A 20,175-nucleotide genomic window follows, 5' to 3' on the forward strand; every position below is an offset into this window, starting at 1 on the left:
TTACCCTGAATTCAGAGATAAACACAGGCAATGTTACAGTAAATTAAATATTAACACTGTGAAGGACGAAGTATGTCTTGTTCCTTTATCCCTAAAAAAAAAAATCCTTTGAAGTTTGTTGTTGCTATGTCTCTGTGAAACGTATCGGCTAATTGAGTCTGCTTAATTAACCATTAGAAGAGAAAAAGAAGGAAGACTTTCTGGATTCTTTCAAAGGAGAAACTGAATGTTGTAGCTGCTTTACACTGAAAATACAGTGAACATATTTTCAGAAAACTGAAAATTTCAATAGAACATTAAGAAAAAATGGCACGCTCATTGCATCAGAGACATGATTACCTGCATCAGAATGATGTTATCCCAACAGTACTGCACATTACAACTAAATGAAGACATTAGACATTTGGTTTCTTTACAAGCTTGTTGGGCAGAATAATGAGTAAACTGAAAATGTTGCTGTTTTTAGAGATAAACCAGGCCTGGTTCCAGGCTTCTGAATCGCTGCACACATCTCCACTTTCTTCAGCGATTCAACGAGGTCTGATATTGAGCTCATTGACTGCTGTTTCCCCAGTTGGAAAAAGGTTTATAGGTTAAGAACAGAGACATCATTGTCTTGTGCCAGAGTCGGAATCAATTCTCCCAAAATAAAACAAGTGTGGATAAGACTGACGCAGCTGTGTATGCTTTTGTAAGTTGACTTACAAAAATATGACCTCTGTAATTGGTGTATTTCTTTGATCTACATGACAAACATTAAGTGCTCCTGGCAGCCACTAGCACAGCCTCTGAACTGAAAATGGTGCAGACGACACGGTTTGGGATTTCTGTTTGGGAACCGCAATGAAGAAAAAGCAACACATCAATTTTGTCTGATTATCAGGCTAAGATGAAGCAGTGATGGGGCTAAAATGTAAACGTGGTGAATACACCTTGTTGTTGTTGTTGTTATTGTTATTGTTGTTGTTAGCATGTGCACAAAGCTAGAGGGATCCTCTGGGGAGCATGAATGTGTATGGTGAATTTTATGGCAGTGCGCCTGTTGGATTTCCTGTGTGGACATTTTGACCTAAGGAGTGGTCAGGGGGTCAACAAAAGATCCATCATCTGTGGTTCATGATCATTAATGCCAAATTTCAAGGAAATCTGACCAGCAGTCGTTGGGATATTTTCGACTGGATCAAAGTGCTGCATGGACCAACCCGCCAACCATGTGACATAAACATCCTCAGGAGCAACAAAAGTCACACTTTTCAAGCACTGGTCCAGGTCAGATCTCATTGCTCTGCCGTCTGTGGTTGGCTTTAGGGGTTAAGTTATGGTTTACGTTCATAGAGATGACCGGTTGGGGTTAGGGATAAGGACTGGTTCAGGTCAAGGCAAAGTGAGAAACAAATTGATGGGAAACAAAATCTGACACTAAACAAGCCTTTAAGTTGGCAAAGCTCCAAATGTTTCAATACAATCGATTGATATTTTCCAGGACAATCTGGATAAAATATTGTTGTTCAGAGCAACAGATCTGCAAACTATTTTGGAGCTTCACTGGGCAGTTTTGAACCAAATAGCAGCAAACACTGACTGTACACTGTGTAAGACTTTGTAAAAACCTGCCATTAATCACGTACATGAACATCAACAAACTGACCAGCAAAGTAAATGTCTTCTTCATCTTGGTGTGCGTTGGGGGTGGAGCTGGTGAAGAGGTTCAGTCATTGTGGATGAGCTCAGCTTTCTCTAGAAGAGCATTGATTCACTGCTGTTCAGGAGACTACTTTAATCACAAACAGAGACTTAATTCCAAACCGGTGGAAGTGAATGCTTTGGAAGATAGCCAACTATTGATACCAAGTCTATTGAGGTACTAATGTTGATGGACGTCTGGTGGTTAAAGCGACTGTACTGTAACTCATCCGTGCTCAAAGTCTTGTCAGTGAAATAGATTTCTTTATTTTATACTACATGTACTACATAACTACCCTGCAATTCCCTATGCTGCCAATAAAACATTACATTTAAAGAGAGGTTCTCTATTCATTTTCAAAGTCTGTGAGACAAATTATGTCAGTTTTTGTCAACTTCCGTCCCTGCTGCGCCACAGTTGTTGAACATTAGCTACAATGTTCACCTGAATAATTAGTTTGAAAGCTGTAACTCCAAGACCGAAGCTTTAATACCTCTCCTAAATCAATTCATTCATCACAGCTGTCAAGCTTTTCTTGAGCGAGGCAATAAAGCCTTTCCAGGATCGGAGCTCCTGTCTGGCCCTTTGGTAACCTCTTCTACCCTGTTGGTCCCACTAGTGCATCCACCACTTCAAACACCTGTTACACAGCTGAGCTTTCTTCACTCACATAATTTTATCTTTATTGCCAGTGAAAATGTCAACATCTCCAAACATACTAAATATACTGGGTTGTAAGATATAGAAAGGTGTACAAAACCGTGCATAAAAATGTAGATTTTATTTCCATTCAATGCAATGATGAAGCCTTAAAAGCATTAATAGTTTAAATTAATTCAGTTGAATGAGACAGTCAAGTTTTAAAGTAATTAATTTATTCCATTTATATGGTTACATGAAAGAGCCCTCTTGCGGCCGCAGTAGTTATCAACAAAACGTCAGACTTTAACACAGGAGGCTGCTGTTTGTTTCCTGCTTCCAACCGTCAGTCGAGATATTTATATTTCACTTTGAACCACAAATGTCAACCTGCTGGGGGCGCTAGAGGGAAAAGTCGGCGGATCACCAAAGCCATTGAAATTCATCCTCTGGGCACCATGAATGTCAGCACCAATTTTCAACCAATCAGTCCAATAGGTGTTGAGATATTTCAGTCTGGACCAAAATGGAGGACTGACTGACCATGCCAAGCAAATAAAGCCTAAAATTATACTAAAAAAAGCCACTACTGGATCTTCCCACGTTACATAACTCATCCACTATATTTCAGCCAAATCGATCTGGAATTCTTCAGAGGAGGTAAAGCATGGAGGAGGTGGTAATTACTGTGGCTATAAGTACAATTACAAATCCATAAAACTAATGTTTTTCACTGCTCATATAAATATCAAAGTGTGAATGAAGCAAAAACTGGGTGTTGTTTGGTACTAACAACACAATGTGAGGCCTTCTGAGGCCCACACATCTTTTTTTATGTTGTGGTTGTTGAAATTCTTTTCATCCTGACAACATTTCATCAATCCAGGAAATGAGAGTGCCTTGTCATTTGGCATTTTGAAAGGACAAAGGATGAGATCATGCCATAAATTGTTTCAGTGTACTACTCAGCACTACGCTGAGATCTAGTAGCCCCTGAGTTTAAAGAAAAGCTGGTTAATTACAAGCAGGGGTGAAGTGGGTCTCAATTTCAGCCCGGGAGGTAAACAATGTCAAGCAGGAAAAGGTTGCTAAGGAGACAATTAAACATCTAATTTGACCCAGCTCCAAACCAACGGAAAATCCACTTAAAATGACTTAAAATCCTACATAGGATCATAAGTCTATTAAAACCTGGAGGAAATCTATACTTTAATATGTGAGCTGACTCTGCTGACTTCATTTTCTGACAACTATTTTTGTCATAGCCATTCTAACTTAATTTAATCTAATCAATTTATTTGATACAGTGTAAAGGCTAAGACGGACAACTAATGATGAAATCTTATTTAAAATGTGACAATTTAATTATGTCCATTCATTTTCTCATTTTGACTGCTTAACATTTGCACTTGAGCTGCCAAAGAATATATCCATTTGTTTTAGAGCTCTAGGCAGCATCATGCTACAGTATGTATATTTTTTGTTCCTTACTACTTTCCTCTGTCTCCACTTCTGGTTCTCCGTCGTGTGTGCAGTATTGTCGAACGTCAGCAGGATATATGCACTATCAAGCTTTTTTCCCAGGTCTGCTGACTGCCTCTACACCACTGACAAACTGTGCTGTTGATGTCGATGGCTGGTGGTTTTACAGATGCACCGTGCGTGCAGACAAGATGAGCATATGCACACTATATTTGTCATTCAAGTGAATCAATGTTAAATAGTGTCTTAAAAAAGCATCGTCTTAGTCATTCATGCAGGCACACTTGCACTTTGTTAATCAAGTCTGTGCAACACAAATTGTGACACAGAAAAACATTGATGGAACTCAAAACTCCATTTACCAATTTTGTAAATGTCCGCAGCTTGTGTGTTCATTTCTGTGTTGATTATCATGTCTGTTATTACAGGTCACTGCCAAGATATCATGAGATTTCCCATTAGGACCATTCTTTAAAATAATGAAAGCAGGCAGGCAGGTTTGGGTTTCTTCTCTCCCGAGAGAGGCATGAAGACTTCTTTTCCTGCGGCTAATTTCCTTTTTCTCTCTGTCCTCCTTCTCTGTCTTTACAGCTACATTGGGGACCTTGGACTTCAGTTTGCAGTACGACCAGGAGAACAATGCACTGCACTGCACCATCAACAAAGCCAAGGTGAGCAGCCATGATGACGATAATGATGACGTTAATTTGCAGCCTCTGAATTACTTTACATGAATTTGAAAGAGAAATTCTAAAAGCAATCCTTTAGTGAACTGCTTCAACTTGCAATTCAAGTTTATGAGTGCTTTTATTCTTTATGTGTTTTTTTTTTTATCAAAGCCAGCATCAGAGGCTTTGTGTTCATAGCAGTTGCTTTAGATTTAGCTGGATATTGACAGAAGTTGAGTTCATGAATTTATCATTGACTGTAGAGACATCTGTCACTACCGTGTAACAAGGCAATACAAATGCAGATCAATACAAACCAATTGACAGTTTTTCAATATGTTTTGAAATTCAGATGACTGTTAAAGCTGAATATTTTTGCAGCAGCCTACTCTCGTGTCAACCTACACGTACTGGCAAAAAGGCTGTGGAATATCAACTTAACACGTCCCACAGTTCTCTGTGAGAGAGATATTTTCATCTCAGAAAGCATTAATTATTTCTAAAGCATATTGCTTACAAACAGACAAAGAATGTGCATCCAACCAATTGTGTTTCAGACAAAGAGATTTTTTACTGGAGTTGGTGAAGACCAAAACAGAGCTGTATAAATAAATATATAATATTGGACTACCTAAAGTTAGTTGTTGTAGAGGCTGGGAGCATGTGATGTATTCATATGATAATTTATTCCATAATATCTTTTTTATTCATTTGATATTGAACACTCCGAACACCTAAATCAAATGCTAAATTATTAATGCTAATATTCAATATGTGTTTGTTACATATACAGTTTTTAAGTTATTAGCTATTAGCGTGAAAAAAGTAAATAAAACCGAAATGTTTCAATTTTTTTTTGTTCAAGTGCTATTTTTATGTATTTATTCATTCATATTCAGAAGAGCAGCAAAGCTGTAGAGGTAGAATAACCTGTATGTCAAGGGGCATTGAGCAGATTAATGTTGCAGCAGAATCAATACTGTTTGCAGGCTTCCTATAGATGACCAAAGTAGCATTGATAAACTGGTAAATAATCCATACCCATCGAAATATCCTGCATATTGGAGGTGGACTGCAATAACTGAACCGTGTCTAATTATTAATAAAAAGCCAATTTTGATCCAATATCCAGAGGTGTCGTCCTCTCTGAATCCCTCTCCTGTTGGCTGTGATGAAGTGGTGGTCCTGACAGCCATGGCTGCCGTCAGCAGCTATAACTCTTCCTATCTGTCTGCCTGACTAGTTGGTATGGAGGAAAGTGGGCATCAGAGGAGTCAGTCTTGGCAGGAGTGTTGGACAGCAGAGTGGGCATCTGGCCATCTTGATTTATGGTGGTTATTTTCTATACAGATCTGCTCCTGGATTTTGGCTGCTGCCCAGCCAACTGGAGAAAATGTTTGTTTTTTGTTTTTCAAATACTGTATATACCCATTTCCATGATTTAATTTGTTTGCTAAATCCCTTATTGGTGTCTCTAACCATAGGTTTAGCTGCAGTAGCTTCAACAGTAATGGTGACTCAGTGTACCTTGATGAAGCATTTCTCTGATTAGATCTTATAGATCCCCGGTCATGGAAGAATGGGAGAAGGTTAAACACTTTTACACTATTCTGGGGACTGATATCGGTGCCTGCTAAGCTGGTTAGAGTGACAGTGTTCAGTGGAGACAAGGTTTTATATTTATGTAGCAGTGATAGCTCCCATGTACAATGCTTATATTGTCATAACCCCGTTGGCATTTGGTCAGAAAAATAAATGGCGTGCATTGAAGAAACTGACAAAAGGTCACCAGACAACATAACTTAAGCAAACAAAAGAGGTTAAAAGAGCAAAAGGCCACTGGTCTGATGATTATTCTAACATGGAAAAAGAGGGCTGAACTGAATTTGCATAAAAAAGGTTTTATAAACGATAATATATCAAATGTGGGGAATGCAGAGGGGCTTATCTCTATGTACAACTCCACCTGCTCAACTAACATGGGCTGATTGATACTGTAGAGCTCTACGAAGAGAGCAAACCTCAGCAAAGAAAGAAGAAAGATGACAGAAAAAAGAAATTGCAGTATTTTACTTTACTATCAGAGAACAATTAAAACTGCAAGAGTGAATTATTTTGCAACATTACCGTCATTCATCCATTTAGTCATTAAACCCTGAACACCACTGAAACTGTTCATTTGAATTTTTTTTTTTTTTCTTTTGTTTCCAAAACATTTAGTAGAAATCATTCTTCTCTCCCTCCGGATACCGTAAAGTAGTAGTAATGTTTGGAAACATAAAGTTAAAAGCTACACTTGGCAATCTACAATGGAATAAGTTCGTAAGTGGAAATGAAGGGCTCTGAAGCATGCAACAAGGATGAAAGTAGTAGGACAAATAGCCCATAGACTGTCTCTTGTTAACATTTAATTAAATTCTTCACCTTCACATGTCAACAGCTTAAGAGCCAGAACTATTTTCATAATTATCGTTTAGTTTTCTAATGAAGGCTACCTGATAAAAAGACTGTTATTGAGATCCTTTTCAAGTCCTTTTACACCAAAGGACACATTTAGGCTTGTATTAGGTGATAATGTTTTCTATCCTGTGGCCTTTTTTTTCCTCCTATGAGATAAAACCACGACATATGTTATTTCAAAGTGAGCTTTGTTTTATGTCCACATTGACATCCATCCCGCCAAGCAAATCACTGCTGGAGGGGGGAAACTGGAGGTCATTTGAGCCAAAAGACATTACAGTGACATCAAATAGTGTTTCCATTAAGCTCGGGGGGGGGTTAGCACAAATGGTGTAGCTACAAACAACGATGACTATCCTGGCATCTGTCAATCAAATATTAGATTATTAAGAAAATAGTACCCAGTTAATTTAGATAAGTATATCATGATGGAGCCTTGCTTTATGTAGACCTTCAAGCTCTTTGCTGCAGTAACAGATAAAGAATCAATATTCTTCATATTCACAGTGATTTGACTGAAGCAGCCAGTAATGGTAGGCCTTTATTTTACATATTTTTTTTATTCCTTTGCAGAAATGATTTAGTCAAGACTGTTCCAAAGCTGAATGCCAGTACAGCAAACACTCGATCACCCTTTGACCATAACCTGGACTCTGGAACCATTATTAACACAGCAGATCTACGAGGCCTTTTTGGACACTGAGGTGTTAAGAGTTCACTGATATACTCCGGTGTCTGGCTATATGAAGCCTTGTACGTCGTCGTGAGTGAGATTTTAAAATGGACTCTAAAAGAAATTGGTAACCAGTGCAAGGAGGCTAAAACTGGGGTGAAGAGCGTTTGGTCCTAAATAAGAATATGAATAATCTTCTCAGTATTGCTAAAAGGTAAGTAATAAATCGTGTAACGCAATCATCAGTAAAGCTCTACTGTCCAACACTGCGTGCAACTGATTTAGTAGCCCGTGTGACTGCTGATAATGATAGTAATTAGAAAATAAAAAGTACTTATTTATAAAGCACTTTTCATCTCACATGTAGCACAAAGATCACCATTATGCCATCAGTGTAGCGCCCCATTTGACAATGCTGCTCGGTCCAGATAATGATGAAAAATAGATGGTGACTGCGGCCTAACCTCTCAGGGTCAGACATTAACTTTGTCAAGCGAGTATTAAGTCTTAACTCGCTAACATCACTCCGTCTATAGCTTCACCGTCTTCACGGGCTGCTCACTGCGCTAAGTGAATCAGGCCACATCCATTGTAATGGCTCACATGACGGCAATAAGTCAATTTAGCCCCTTGAAATAGGCTTTAATTGATTTAAAAGGGAGTACATGCATGTAGACATCCAGAGAGACGGAAATAGCTCTGAGCTGACAGCACTTCCTCTACATGGTGGCCGTCTCTCTTGGCTGAAGTAGTCAGGATGTGTGGGATCATCATGACTCAAACACAGACAAAGGAGTCTGGTCTAAATCTTTGCTTTCTCATAGTGGTTGCCCCCAGTGAGATTTTAGTGAATTGTACAGAATGACTCACAGCCCTTTCTCCGAGACCTCAATAGAGTGTTTCCTGGTGTTACAGGTATTTAGTAAAAACTAAATAATGTCACTAGTTTTAAAGCTACAAGGTAAATGGTATTTTCTTCTGTATTTGAGATCCTGAATTTCCAGTTGAAACAGGATGTTGAGGTGAGACATACTGATCCAGATCTCTCACTCTGCAGCCTCCTCATCCTACAAAAAGAGGAGAAAATAGGAGGGCAGAGCTTAACAACTACAGAGTCAATAATTAATTGAAGTGATTGAACTAAACGTCCAAATTCTGTGATGACAAGGGTGCCTCATTATCATTAATATGCCAATATAGATCAAGGCGCAGATCTCCTCCAGGCTCTGTTTGGTACTCGGTCTCACTGTATCAGGCAGCCACTGGAGAGGTTGGTGTTATTGTTCAGAATATTTCAGCAGTCGGAGCACGCTCGTTGCATTTTGAGCAACCATGATCATAACCGGTATAACACAGTGCAAGAGTTGAAATAACTTCAACTGCAAAAAAGCACCCATTTCACCAAGCAGTTCACCCACAGCTGAATCTTTTTCATCATCCTGGCAAGATTTTAAAACGATCTGCTGACTGAAAGGTATAATGTAGACCACTGCATTAGTTAGCGGCTGTTGATGGTCTAAGCGGTGATTCAGACCAAAGACAGCGCAATGAGTTGTGAAGGTGAGGGCGAGTTGTTTCAGGTACCAGTGAGACAATGAAAAAGTCAAACCTGGAAGTCCAGTCCAGGAGCTTAAGTCGACACTTAATAATAACATCTTCCCAGTCGTGTGCCAGTGGAAAGTTTCTGTGAGTTAAATATTTTCTATCCAGTGACAGTGACCAGATAATGCAGGTGCTACAAAAAACAAGTGAAAACTTCCTCTTCTCCCACACACTGAGCCAGGTAGTTTAGTCTGACATCAACATAGTTCGGTTAAGACTGTCGAGGTTTGGCTCTGAAGTACAGTCGCAATATCTTGAGTCAGCAAAGTAAATGGAAAGACGAAATTGGACGCAACTTTCGACCAGAGCGGCACAAATAGTTGCAAAGAAATGACTTAGAGAGACAGGAAGGAAATAACAGAAAGAACTGGAGGTGAAAATTCACTTTCTGTTTGTACACACCTTGAGGGTTGAGTAGAAATGTGTGAATCTTTATGAGAAAGTATTAAAAAGTAACAACAAAAACTTACTTAGAATATGCTTTATTTTCATCATGATTCTGCAAAGTAAGTTTGTTCTTGTCACATTATTTTATATACATTTACATTTATATGCTTATCTGATCCACTACTGTGTACAGTTGTTGCCCTGCACCCTGAACCTTTTTGACAGGATTTATGCATGAAACTCAACGTTACTTTGTTTACGTTTTACTCTGTCTGAATTTATCAGAAATATATTAATAAACCACTTCATGTTATTTGAAAGGCATTACACGAAGCGGAGTCCACACAGGCACTTTGAAAATAAAAGCATAGTTGGTGTATTATGAAGCTGCTAGTCCTTTAATTCTGTTTGAAGGACAGCTTTACCTGCAGCTGTGCAAACACACATCAGCTATTCACCTTTCCTTTTTTGCCCGCCTGATGCACACATAGACATGCATTCCTATTTTATACCATTTTAAATTACACAGAGTAACAACCCTCCACTTTCTTTAGCTCCTCTCACCTCCACTTGTTCATGGAATAGCATTACAGAGCACCTAAAATCAGGCAAAACGAGATAGTCTCTGTCATTGTACTTTGGTTCTACTGCAGGCATCCTCATAGCTTTTTATGCTTCACCACATCACCACACAGCCATAAAATTATCCAAAGAACGGCTCCCTGCAGGAGGCCTGTCTGTATGGAAAGACGCAGCCCTCGTGCCTCTGCCATTGTTCCGGTTACTCAGCTTCATAAGAGCTGGAAAAAAATCACAGGCACGATTTACAATCTTGCACCTCTCTCTAAAAAACAACTGCCAAATGTTGTAGCTCACTCACTCTGAATTTCAACAGTCCCCTCCAGCGTCATTGAAAATAAGAAACAACCTGTTAACTGCTGACAAATGCCCCGTGTCAGCCTTCAATCTCCCGGACCTCGGACACAGCAGCCTGGAAGGCTCAGAACACTTTGTTGGCGTCCACATCACTGCTCCTAAGTGGTTTCACTCACACCTGACTTCCAATTAGTTATCTCAGCTGGTAACAGGCCACAGCTGATCTGAAGTCTATTTTGCATCTCATCTGTGTTCAGACGCAGTAGCTTCTCAATTCTTAATCGCTGCCTGCTGCTTGTTTATCATCTAGAATGATCTGTTTTGTCTCTGCAGAAATGTGCACACAGCAATAAAACATGAACCACGTGTTAAAAGTTTAAAGATGGATCACTTTCTTTGTCATTTTTGTGGCAGCAGGACCTAAAGATGGCCGGTCTGTCAGCTTGTCTATTCATCCGGCCGACAGTTTGGTGCACAGCAAAATATCTCTACAGCTGCTGGTCGTTGCTGAGTGAATGTTGTGCACATGTTGAAGCAGTTGCACTTCATAGGTAGGTGGATAGGTTTCGGGCTGGCCAAACAAAAAGTACAACCTTGATAGCAGGGATTTTTTCAGTTCAGTTAGTCAGTTTTTGAAGAAGATCATGGGTCCTTGGAAAACTTGCTGTGGCCAAGAAGGGCCATTTGCTTCCTTCGCTGTTGGCTTCAGCTCAGCATTGCTATCCAAGTTCTTCAAAACTGTGCAGTCTGTGTACTTTGCAAAGCACAACATATTCTCTCCACTGTGTTATTGATTACTGAGTGTTTACCAGGCAGTTGGTCTAAAGAAAGGACGCTTGGTTGCATTATGGGAAATGTAGGATCTTGAGCCATACTAGGAACTAAAAGTCAGGACATCTCTGTATTTCTGTAACAATATCTGGACCCATATAATTTGGAAAAACTATAAATACGTTTGGTTTCCGATGCAGTCAGACAACACATCGTACGACCTACTTCTGTTCAAGCATAACTCGACCCTCGTGATTCATCCTCTGGAGACCATGAATCAATCCATTTAATAGTTGTTGAGATGTTTCAGTCAGGACCAAAGTGGTGGAACGACCGGCTGATGTTGCTGCTTGCATAGAAACATAAATATAATATAAAATATATTTGCTTATGCTTGACAGAGATCCAGGTTGTTGTTTTTTTATCAGAAGTACAAATTCTGAAGTTCTGTCAAAGGTGCCAGCATATTGTTTCGACACACTAGAGCTTTACAAGGCTTTCTGTAGACCTCATGCTTTGATATATATTGCTGATTTACATCCAATCTGTAAGTGGAGTCATACCTTGTCATATCCCTCCCCGTCATCCCACACATATTAAAGCAAATAGCTGTGTGAAGAGTCTTTTTCTAAGGCAGCACCCCCCTCCGTAAAAAAAAAAAAAACAAGTTCCCTGCCCTTATCAGTGAATCAGACGCTGTCTCTCTATTCAATTGCAGATCCAAGACCTGTTTATTCTGCACCGCCTACACTACAACCTACCTTAACACTCCACTGCAGTCTTTCATTCTCTTCCTTCTTCTGCAGACTGCCCTTTCATTGCCTGGCACGCCCACACACACACACACACACACACACACACACACACACACACACACACACACACAGGCTCTGTTTCTTAGAGATGTTCTGCTCTTTTGTATTCATTATCCTTGTTTGTATCTGTTTACGTGTCGCTGGTTTTACATAAAAGGGCTTTAGAAAACAACTTGTCTTCATTTGTAATCCCTGCATTATAGTAAATGGAAGAACGCCTGAAAAATCTGAGAAATACTTTATTTTTATTGTTCAGATTGTCACATTTCAGCTCTAAATATTGATGAAACAGACCCGCAAGGCTATTCAGAAAGGATGAAGTGAGTAGCTGCTATGTCATGGCCACAGCAAAAATCAATTGTGATTCATATCTTAACAGTTAGTGCTGGTGCTGTCAAACCTTTGCCTTTTGTTAAGACAGCGTATTGTTACGTTTGTGCGTCATCAGCTTAAATGTGTAGTTCAACATTTTGGGAAAGACATTTTCTTTACCAGAGTGAGATGAGAAGATGGAGATTAATCTCACGGCCGTTAAGGACAAAGCTGGAATCAGGATGTGGGTAGCATAAAGACTGGAACAGCTAGTCTGGCTCTGTCCAAAGTTCAAAAAGACGCCTGCCAACGCCTCTGAAACTCACTAATTAACACGTTGCAGCTTGTTTCTTTGATCTGTACACAAACAAAAATGTAAAAACAGCTATTTGTTTTTTAAAGGGGCAACGTGCTGAAACTATTTCTTTGCAAACAACAGTTCATGCATCCGCCCGGATTCTCTGGCTATAGCACAGACTTCAAGATGCTGCGCACATTCACTGTGCCCAGCTGTTGTTCCCTAAGTAGTTCAGGCACTTAACATTTCTGTTAATGATTAATTAGACAGCTTGTAGATCCAGATCCAAGCTATAGCTGTGTGCCCCTGCTTCCAGTCTTTATGCTAAGCTAAGCTAACCAGGTCCTGACTCCAATCTTCCCATCTCACTGTTACAAAGATGTCCAACTGTTCCTTTAAAGGGGATGCCATCCATTATATCACTTCACATATGTTATTTATTTCTGCTGTCAGTGTCGGTGAAGGTGCACTACTCACCATGTGGAAGTGTTAACATGTTGGATGTGTTGAAACTTCTACTTCTGCCTTTATCAGTAGAGATGTGTGAAAGTTTGTGGGCAGAAACACCTGCTGAAGTGATCCTCGTCTGCCTCGAAGTCAGCGCGCCAAATCAAAGCTGTTTTTGTAACTCAGACTACTTTACTTATTGTCTCAGAAACGCAATTAAATTAAAGCCAACTGTGAACAAATGATGATTACTTGAAAATGACTGTATAAACAGACAGTTTTTACTCTTGCTGACCACAGAAAACATTTCAGCGACTTATTTGTGTTTTGGTTTCCGTCATTTTGTCTTGTTTTATTTGCATGTTAATTGAATTGCTTCAACTTTAATTTCACATGATCAATGTTTTTCTTCTTTTTCTCCTCCACCTTGCTCTTTTGCATGCTCTCATCGTCTCTGTGTCTTGCTGCTTTATGTTTGCCGGAAAAAAAACAGCTTCCTGTCCCCAGATACAAGAAGGTAAGCCGCTGAGATAAGCCCAAATCCCAACCAGTCCCTACTAATCAATACTTGGTCTTATCCGACCTCCATCTAGACGCAGTGAACCCTGATCCAAACCATCACCAACCCCTAGCTAACCTCCTCTGAGCTCATTACCATTATGTGATCCCAGTGAATGAATGTTTAATTTCCACTGTGTAAATCTGTTGGTCCCATTCTTATCTGGTTGTACAGTACTGCATAATGTAAAGAATTAGTCACCAAGACAAGTCAACTAATTAAAAGTAAACACTTTGATGAGAAATAGTGACTAGAGCATGCAAACAACGTAGTGACTGACTACAGTGGACTGAAAGGTCACTGATTAATTAAAGGTAAACAAGCTGCTGTTACACATCATGAATCAGTGTTATTTCTGGGTTGTAATTTATGTTTTTTGGTCAACCTGCTTTCCCTGAACCAAAATCCCTTTCTTCTACATGCATTAGCAATTTCCTGCCTCACCCAGAAAGCCCCTTCAACAGTAGCTTCAAGCTGTTTGTTTTCCGCCGTGCTGCAGGAGAAACTCCCTGTATCACAATTGCACGTTGTAGTAATTCTAAAACGTGTTTTGAGCATACTGTACTGTGTTCTCACTGGAAATAACAATAATGACGGATACTTAACTAAAATTGCTCAGTTTGTTAGTGTGGTGTTGATGGACACAATCCCCCGCAGTGTTACACAGCAGACACTGCTGCGATACCTTCAACTGGAAAAATATGTAAAACTGAAAAGTGGGGCAGTGATTCAGGTGCCAAATATAGTAATAATGCAAAGCTTTAAATTTTGATTTTTTTTTGATACGATCTTCACAGTGTACTGTTTTGTTAGTATACAACAAATTAATGTACTTACCATCCGACTGCAGTATAGGAAAGCTTTTTTTCTGTTTGTGTTGAAGCTCCAAACCACAATTAGTTTTTAATTTTTTCCAGGTGTGAGTAGTTTCCCCATCTCCTGTGTATTGCATTGTGGAAAATCAATTGGGTTTTATTTTGTATACTGACAAAAAACTAGATCAAAAGGAATAGAGTGGGACATTTTCTTAGAGTCACTAACACTGAAAACACAGTGTGTCTTCGTAGCTGCATTGTATTCCGGTCTATTGAGGCTGCTGTCTGGAGCCTGTGCCTGTTCTGAGATGGATATCTACGGTATGATTGTTGAATGTTAATACAAAATGGCAGCTCTAGAAAGACGACCTTGCTCTTTGAAATGTATAATATATAAAAAGATAATAATACATGCAGCAGAATTGCAGTGACAAGCAAGCTGCCTCCCAGTCCCTCTTTAATCTCTAGTTTGTTTTGTCTCCCAATCGAAAAAAATCACAAATCAATGACAAGACTGGCATTGAAACTAATGTGTCCCGGCGTGACCCTGCGACACAACCCCCCACCTCCACCCCTCTCCTCCTTAAGCCTCTCGATCATCAGCATTGACATTCATTGGTGACGAACGGGACCCATCTGCCGACTCTCCATATTGCCTACTTCCATCCCTCCAGGATCGCCTCAAGAAGCCTTGACCTGAGCACCTCCACTGATCCCAGGTGGCCCCTGAAGCATTAACCCCTTCTTAGACATAACTGTGTGTCAGCTCCCTCTCTGGATGAGATCACTGCCCCTCATCCATCCTGTTATCTGCTGCCCCTGGTGATTGATGCTTCCTCCATCTGCGTGTTACTAGGCCAGTCAGATATGGTAATGAAGACATATGCCCTGGCTGATGAAGAGGCCGATAGAACTGTGGAAAACCAGCACCCATGTGGGACATACGGCTTAGGAAAGACACATTAGCTCAAAATAAACTGTTTGTTCTAAAGCTCCGTATGTAAATAAGATGAACCTTTATTGATTAATGTTTAAGGAAAAAACCCCAAAAGAAATAGAATAACAACTGCAAAATAAGACACACGTTTTAATAACCAGAGCTGTCTTTTAGCCCAATAATCAGTGTTTATGTAGGTCTGCTTTTTGAATGTACCTAGAATCCAAGACTGAACTAAACACGATCAGAAGCAGCTCCTTATGTCGGGTTCAGACTACAGGATGTCAGCCCAATGATAGCCCAAGGAGGGCGTCGGGAAAGAAAAGGTTGTCGGGCGCAATAATTGATAGCTTAATCCCGTGTAGTGATCATAATGGACGACAACCAACGCCACACCTGGGACGCCAAATTGTTTTGCCTTTTCTCACTTAGTATAAGAAATACCACATTGAATTCAAACTTCTGTGATATACTGCAGATACAGAGTTTTTCGATCAACTCCAGCTCCAAACTCGACACCACCACACATGCCAAGCCCCAAATACACCCCTCATTTCCTCTGAAAGATGTCAAGGAAGCTCATGATTCCCCAAACAAAGAGAGCTCAACTCCATTTCACAGCATTTAAAGGCTGTTATTCAAGGGAACTGTTGTGAATGAGTATGTGTGAGATGGGAGGTGTGTGGATACACTGATGCATGTTACCCATCTGCCTTCCGCAGTGGTCATTTTTCTCCAACCCTCGGTAATTATGATCAACCGAGTATTCACAGTGTGCTCGCGCAATCAGCAGCATGACGCAGCTGTCTGTTCATCCCAATCCAACCCCACATAATGGGCCTCCACTTAAATGATAGCTCAGGTGTTTGCTGAAGGCAACAATAGAGGTAGATGAAGACAGCACATTAACCTCTCCAATCAACCCTCATGGTGCCGTCTCAATAACTTCGTTTTGTGGAAAATACAGTCAAACCGTGCGGCTAAATGTCAGCAAGAAATGTATCATTTCAACACCCAGAGGAGCGTATAATAGTAGAAAATGAAAATCAATGAACAAGGAGCTGCAGGCGAAGTTACAATTACAGGAGATGTTAAGCTTTGGGCTGGTTTGTATTCCTACTTTTTTGCACGAGAAAAAAAAAAAACAGTTCAAAGTGTTTGTATTTCAGATCAAGTATGTTATATATAGCAGAATATTTTACATGTTTAGTTCAGCCGGGCTGCTGCTGGGATAAGGGAGGAGAAAATAAGAAACAAGATTGGGGAGAGAGGGTCACGGCTGGCACAGAGATTCTGGTTGCAAAGTGAATGTTGACTGTGTTGTTACGCCTCATTTTCACAGTAGACGGCAGAGTCCCTCTGACTCTGAGCTCTGCCTTGTTTTTGTTGAATTTTACAGTCCTCTCACACTGAAACATGCATCTTTGACTATAATTAAAGTTAAATAAGGTTTCAATCATTTGCTTCTCAGGAGGCCTTCCTGGTGTATTCACTAAAGTAGCCTCCAACTAAGAGGTACACTCAGTTCCTGGGTTTGTGTCTGTACTGTGCTACACAGTAAAATGTTTCACGGCAACTTTTGAGACTTTCAAATTAAGATATACATTTCCAGCAGCACTCTTCAGCCCTCTGGCAACTCACGACGTAACATAATCATCATAACAAATTTCGATAGACACGGAGAGTTTTTTTTTCCTTATGTCTGACTGTGAAGTCATCATCAAGATGCAAACAAATAAAAGCCTTTGGCGACATTTGAATGCACATTTAATGCCCATAAAAGAAAGATGGGAGCTTGTGGTGAGCATGAGTTAACAATAAAAACTACATAGTCACCCATTGTCCTGTATTACTGATACATTTATTAAGTGTTATTTTGCTGTCATTGCGGTCAATTTATCTGTGGTCTTCTTGCATCCCATTCTTCAAGCCCAGTAATGTTACTTAAAAACTTAAAAACAGCGTATCATCATGCTCACCATCACCACCGTGTCGCCAATGAAAATAATAAATAAAAATAAATAAACGCAACATCTGAACGGCCCTAAAGACTCCTCATAGAGGCTTTAACAAGAGCCACCACCAAATTGTTGTATAACACAAAGCCATGTGAGAGACTTTCTCCTTACAGTACTTTTTACAGTAATCTGTAATACTTGTTTTACTGAAAATAAGCCACAGAGTGACAACGAAATCCAAGAAGGACGGGACTTGTCCTTTCTAACAACACATCTAATCCTGTTGAAGTGAAGTCTCACTGTATGCAGACAGAACTGTCTCTGTGACATCCCTAAATGAAATCAAAAGACCCAGAGAAAGAACCTCTCATCTAGTTAGTGTTTCCTCTTAAACTGATTTCATCGTCTGTTTTTATGATGTAGTCTCTTCTGTCCGGACCTTCGGTGTCCTTCCTCGAGATGTCAGAGAAGTTTCCGACACTGTGTATGCGCGATCAAAATGTGGACATGAGAGTCAGCTGGAGAAATTAGTGTCACTGTGGATGTATTTTGTGCAGACAGGATCTAAAGCAGTAGTGTTGCCTTATTAGAGATACAGTTGAGTGTGTCATTTTGCTGCCAGTAATTCCTGCTGAGTGCTGGGCTTTGAGCCGAGCTCCTCTATTAAGCCTGATAATTGTGGGTGAATAGACGTCATATTTGTTTTGTTTTTCCCTTTTTGGTCCATTAAAGAAAGAACCATAAAGACAGGGAACAATTAACATAATGGCGCCAGGCTCATAATAAAGATTTTCATTTTCTTTTTCTTTGCTCGATGGCTGTTTTCAGTGATGTGTGGAACCTTTATTATTTGCCAGATGAGAGACGAAATCTCTGTTTTGCAAGATCATAAAGCCACGGGGTTTCTAAGCCTGATTATTATTTATTCTGCCTACTAATATATATGGTTTATTATTCAGGATGTCTAATTTTACCGTGTGTGTTCCTCTCTGTGGGATCCTGCAGTGACAAGTGAATGTTCATATATTGAGGCCATTATTACTATTTCACATGTATAAATATTTGCTGATGATTTCTAACCTTTTATTTATTACTCTGCTTTAATTATCCACAACACACATTGTAATCCAACTAGGATTCAGTGCAAGAGAGTGTGGACGCAGCAGAGGTGGTAAATATTACCTGACGTTGCCTTTTCCAATGACACATATCTAATATTGATTACAGGAGTTTGTTACCACAGCGGACACAGTTTTAATCACCGTTGGCCTTGAAGCTACCATGAAGAGCTCCTCCTGCTGCTCAAAAAACAGTCAAACATTTTAAGACGGTTCAGAAACAAATTGTAATGTATTGCATGTTGCGTTGCTCTGTCTTGTTGTGCTCCCCGAGAATCAAGACTCCACGTTTTGCACCAGTGTTCAGCAATCACACGGAGTGAAATCAATTGTAGAAGAGGCACAGATAACAATTTCTCACTGATGGTAGCCTCGATAGAGCAGAATGCCGTACAGTGCAGCCGCAAGAAATCGACTTGCATACAGAGCAGGGCCACAGCTCTCACTCGACCTAGAACAGTAGCACTGCATTCTGCTACACAAGATATATGGAAACTGCCTTTCCAGCGGAGACAACTCTCCTTCTTTACACTCCGCTAGTTGATTTGGACGTCCACATTCACACAAATGTAAAACACCTTTTAAATTAAAAGGTGGTTCTCAGCGTGAAGCTACTTATCTTCTTGTCTGTCTTTTGCTCGTGTTCACACAAATAACTCTGTGGAGTTTAAATGTCTTTAGACGTTAATCTCTGCAAACCTTAATTAACATTATATGTTTTGTGGAAGTTCAGTAAGTAAAACATCTGTTATATGTTCATTTTCTACATATTCCATGTGCATATCTTCACTCTACACCCACTGGAATACACTCCCACACTCACGTTCACACTCACACTCCCCTCCACCCCCTGCATGCTCTGTATAGTGTCTGTGATTGTGTTATATGTTATTGTGTTATACAGTATGTTCTGTTTCTGTTGACTAGAAAAAGAAGGGGAAGGAAAAAAGAAAGCCTGTTTTACAAACCGGAGGTGTGGGGTTTGAAAGAAGAGGCGATGAGGGTCTAATGAATGTTGGGCTCATTAATCAATTAGTTCCTTCAATTAGTTAAAGAGTTTTATTACATACCAATAAACGTACATATCACACGAGAAGTCCTAGAGTGTCAAACACTAATTTTAATAAAGCTAAAAGCAACACTGATGAAAGTTGGCGTTTGTGCTGTCATCTAACGGTGAAGATTTGATAAAAAACTATCCTCAGCGGTGTCTGTAAAACATCGTGGACTCTGATCCAATTTAAGCTTTTACCTCAGAAGGAGTCGGCAACCTGAATAATTTCAACGCCACGTGAGGTCAAAGGAAAGCAAAGAAAGCCTAGAAGTGTGCCTGTGCCTTATGGGTAGATATGTTGATTCAGGTTTCTCAGCTGCGGTTTGTATCAGTTCTTCTACATTTCACTCTGGAAAGCCTTTAGGTCCTTTCACTGTACTTTACTCGGTGGCCACCCACATGGTGTTGTTTTATTTGTATGAGTGACCTTTACATCCTGTTCCCAGTCTCATTGATTTGCTTTTCAAAGGAATGCAGTAAGTTCCCCATTTTACTTCAGTATTTCTCAGGGTGACTCAAAGGGCGAGGGATACTGCGCTGAATGTCTCCTGCACTTCAGCAACAAAGATTTCATTTAATGATTCATAGAAAAAATAAGAAGTAGCATGTGAAGTACATAA

General features: G+C 39.9%; 1 protein-coding gene across 1 annotated transcript in view; it reads left to right on the top strand.

Annotated features, from left to right (window-relative positions):
• doc2b (double C2-like domains, beta) overlaps positions 1-20,175 on the top strand; it is a 96,880-nt gene that overhangs the window by 46,199 nt on the left and 30,506 nt on the right. The window contains exon 2 of the mRNA XM_070917502.1: positions 4,397-4,476. Coding sequence (XP_070773603.1) covers positions 4,397-4,476 — 80 coding nt within the window. The remainder of the gene's footprint in view (positions 1-4,396; positions 4,477-20,175) is intronic.

This window comes from Enoplosus armatus, chromosome 13 (assembly GCF_043641665.1).
Source record: "Enoplosus armatus isolate fEnoArm2 chromosome 13, fEnoArm2.hap1, whole genome shotgun sequence".
Taxonomy (NCBI): domain Eukaryota; kingdom Metazoa; phylum Chordata; class Actinopteri; order Centrarchiformes; family Enoplosidae; genus Enoplosus; species Enoplosus armatus.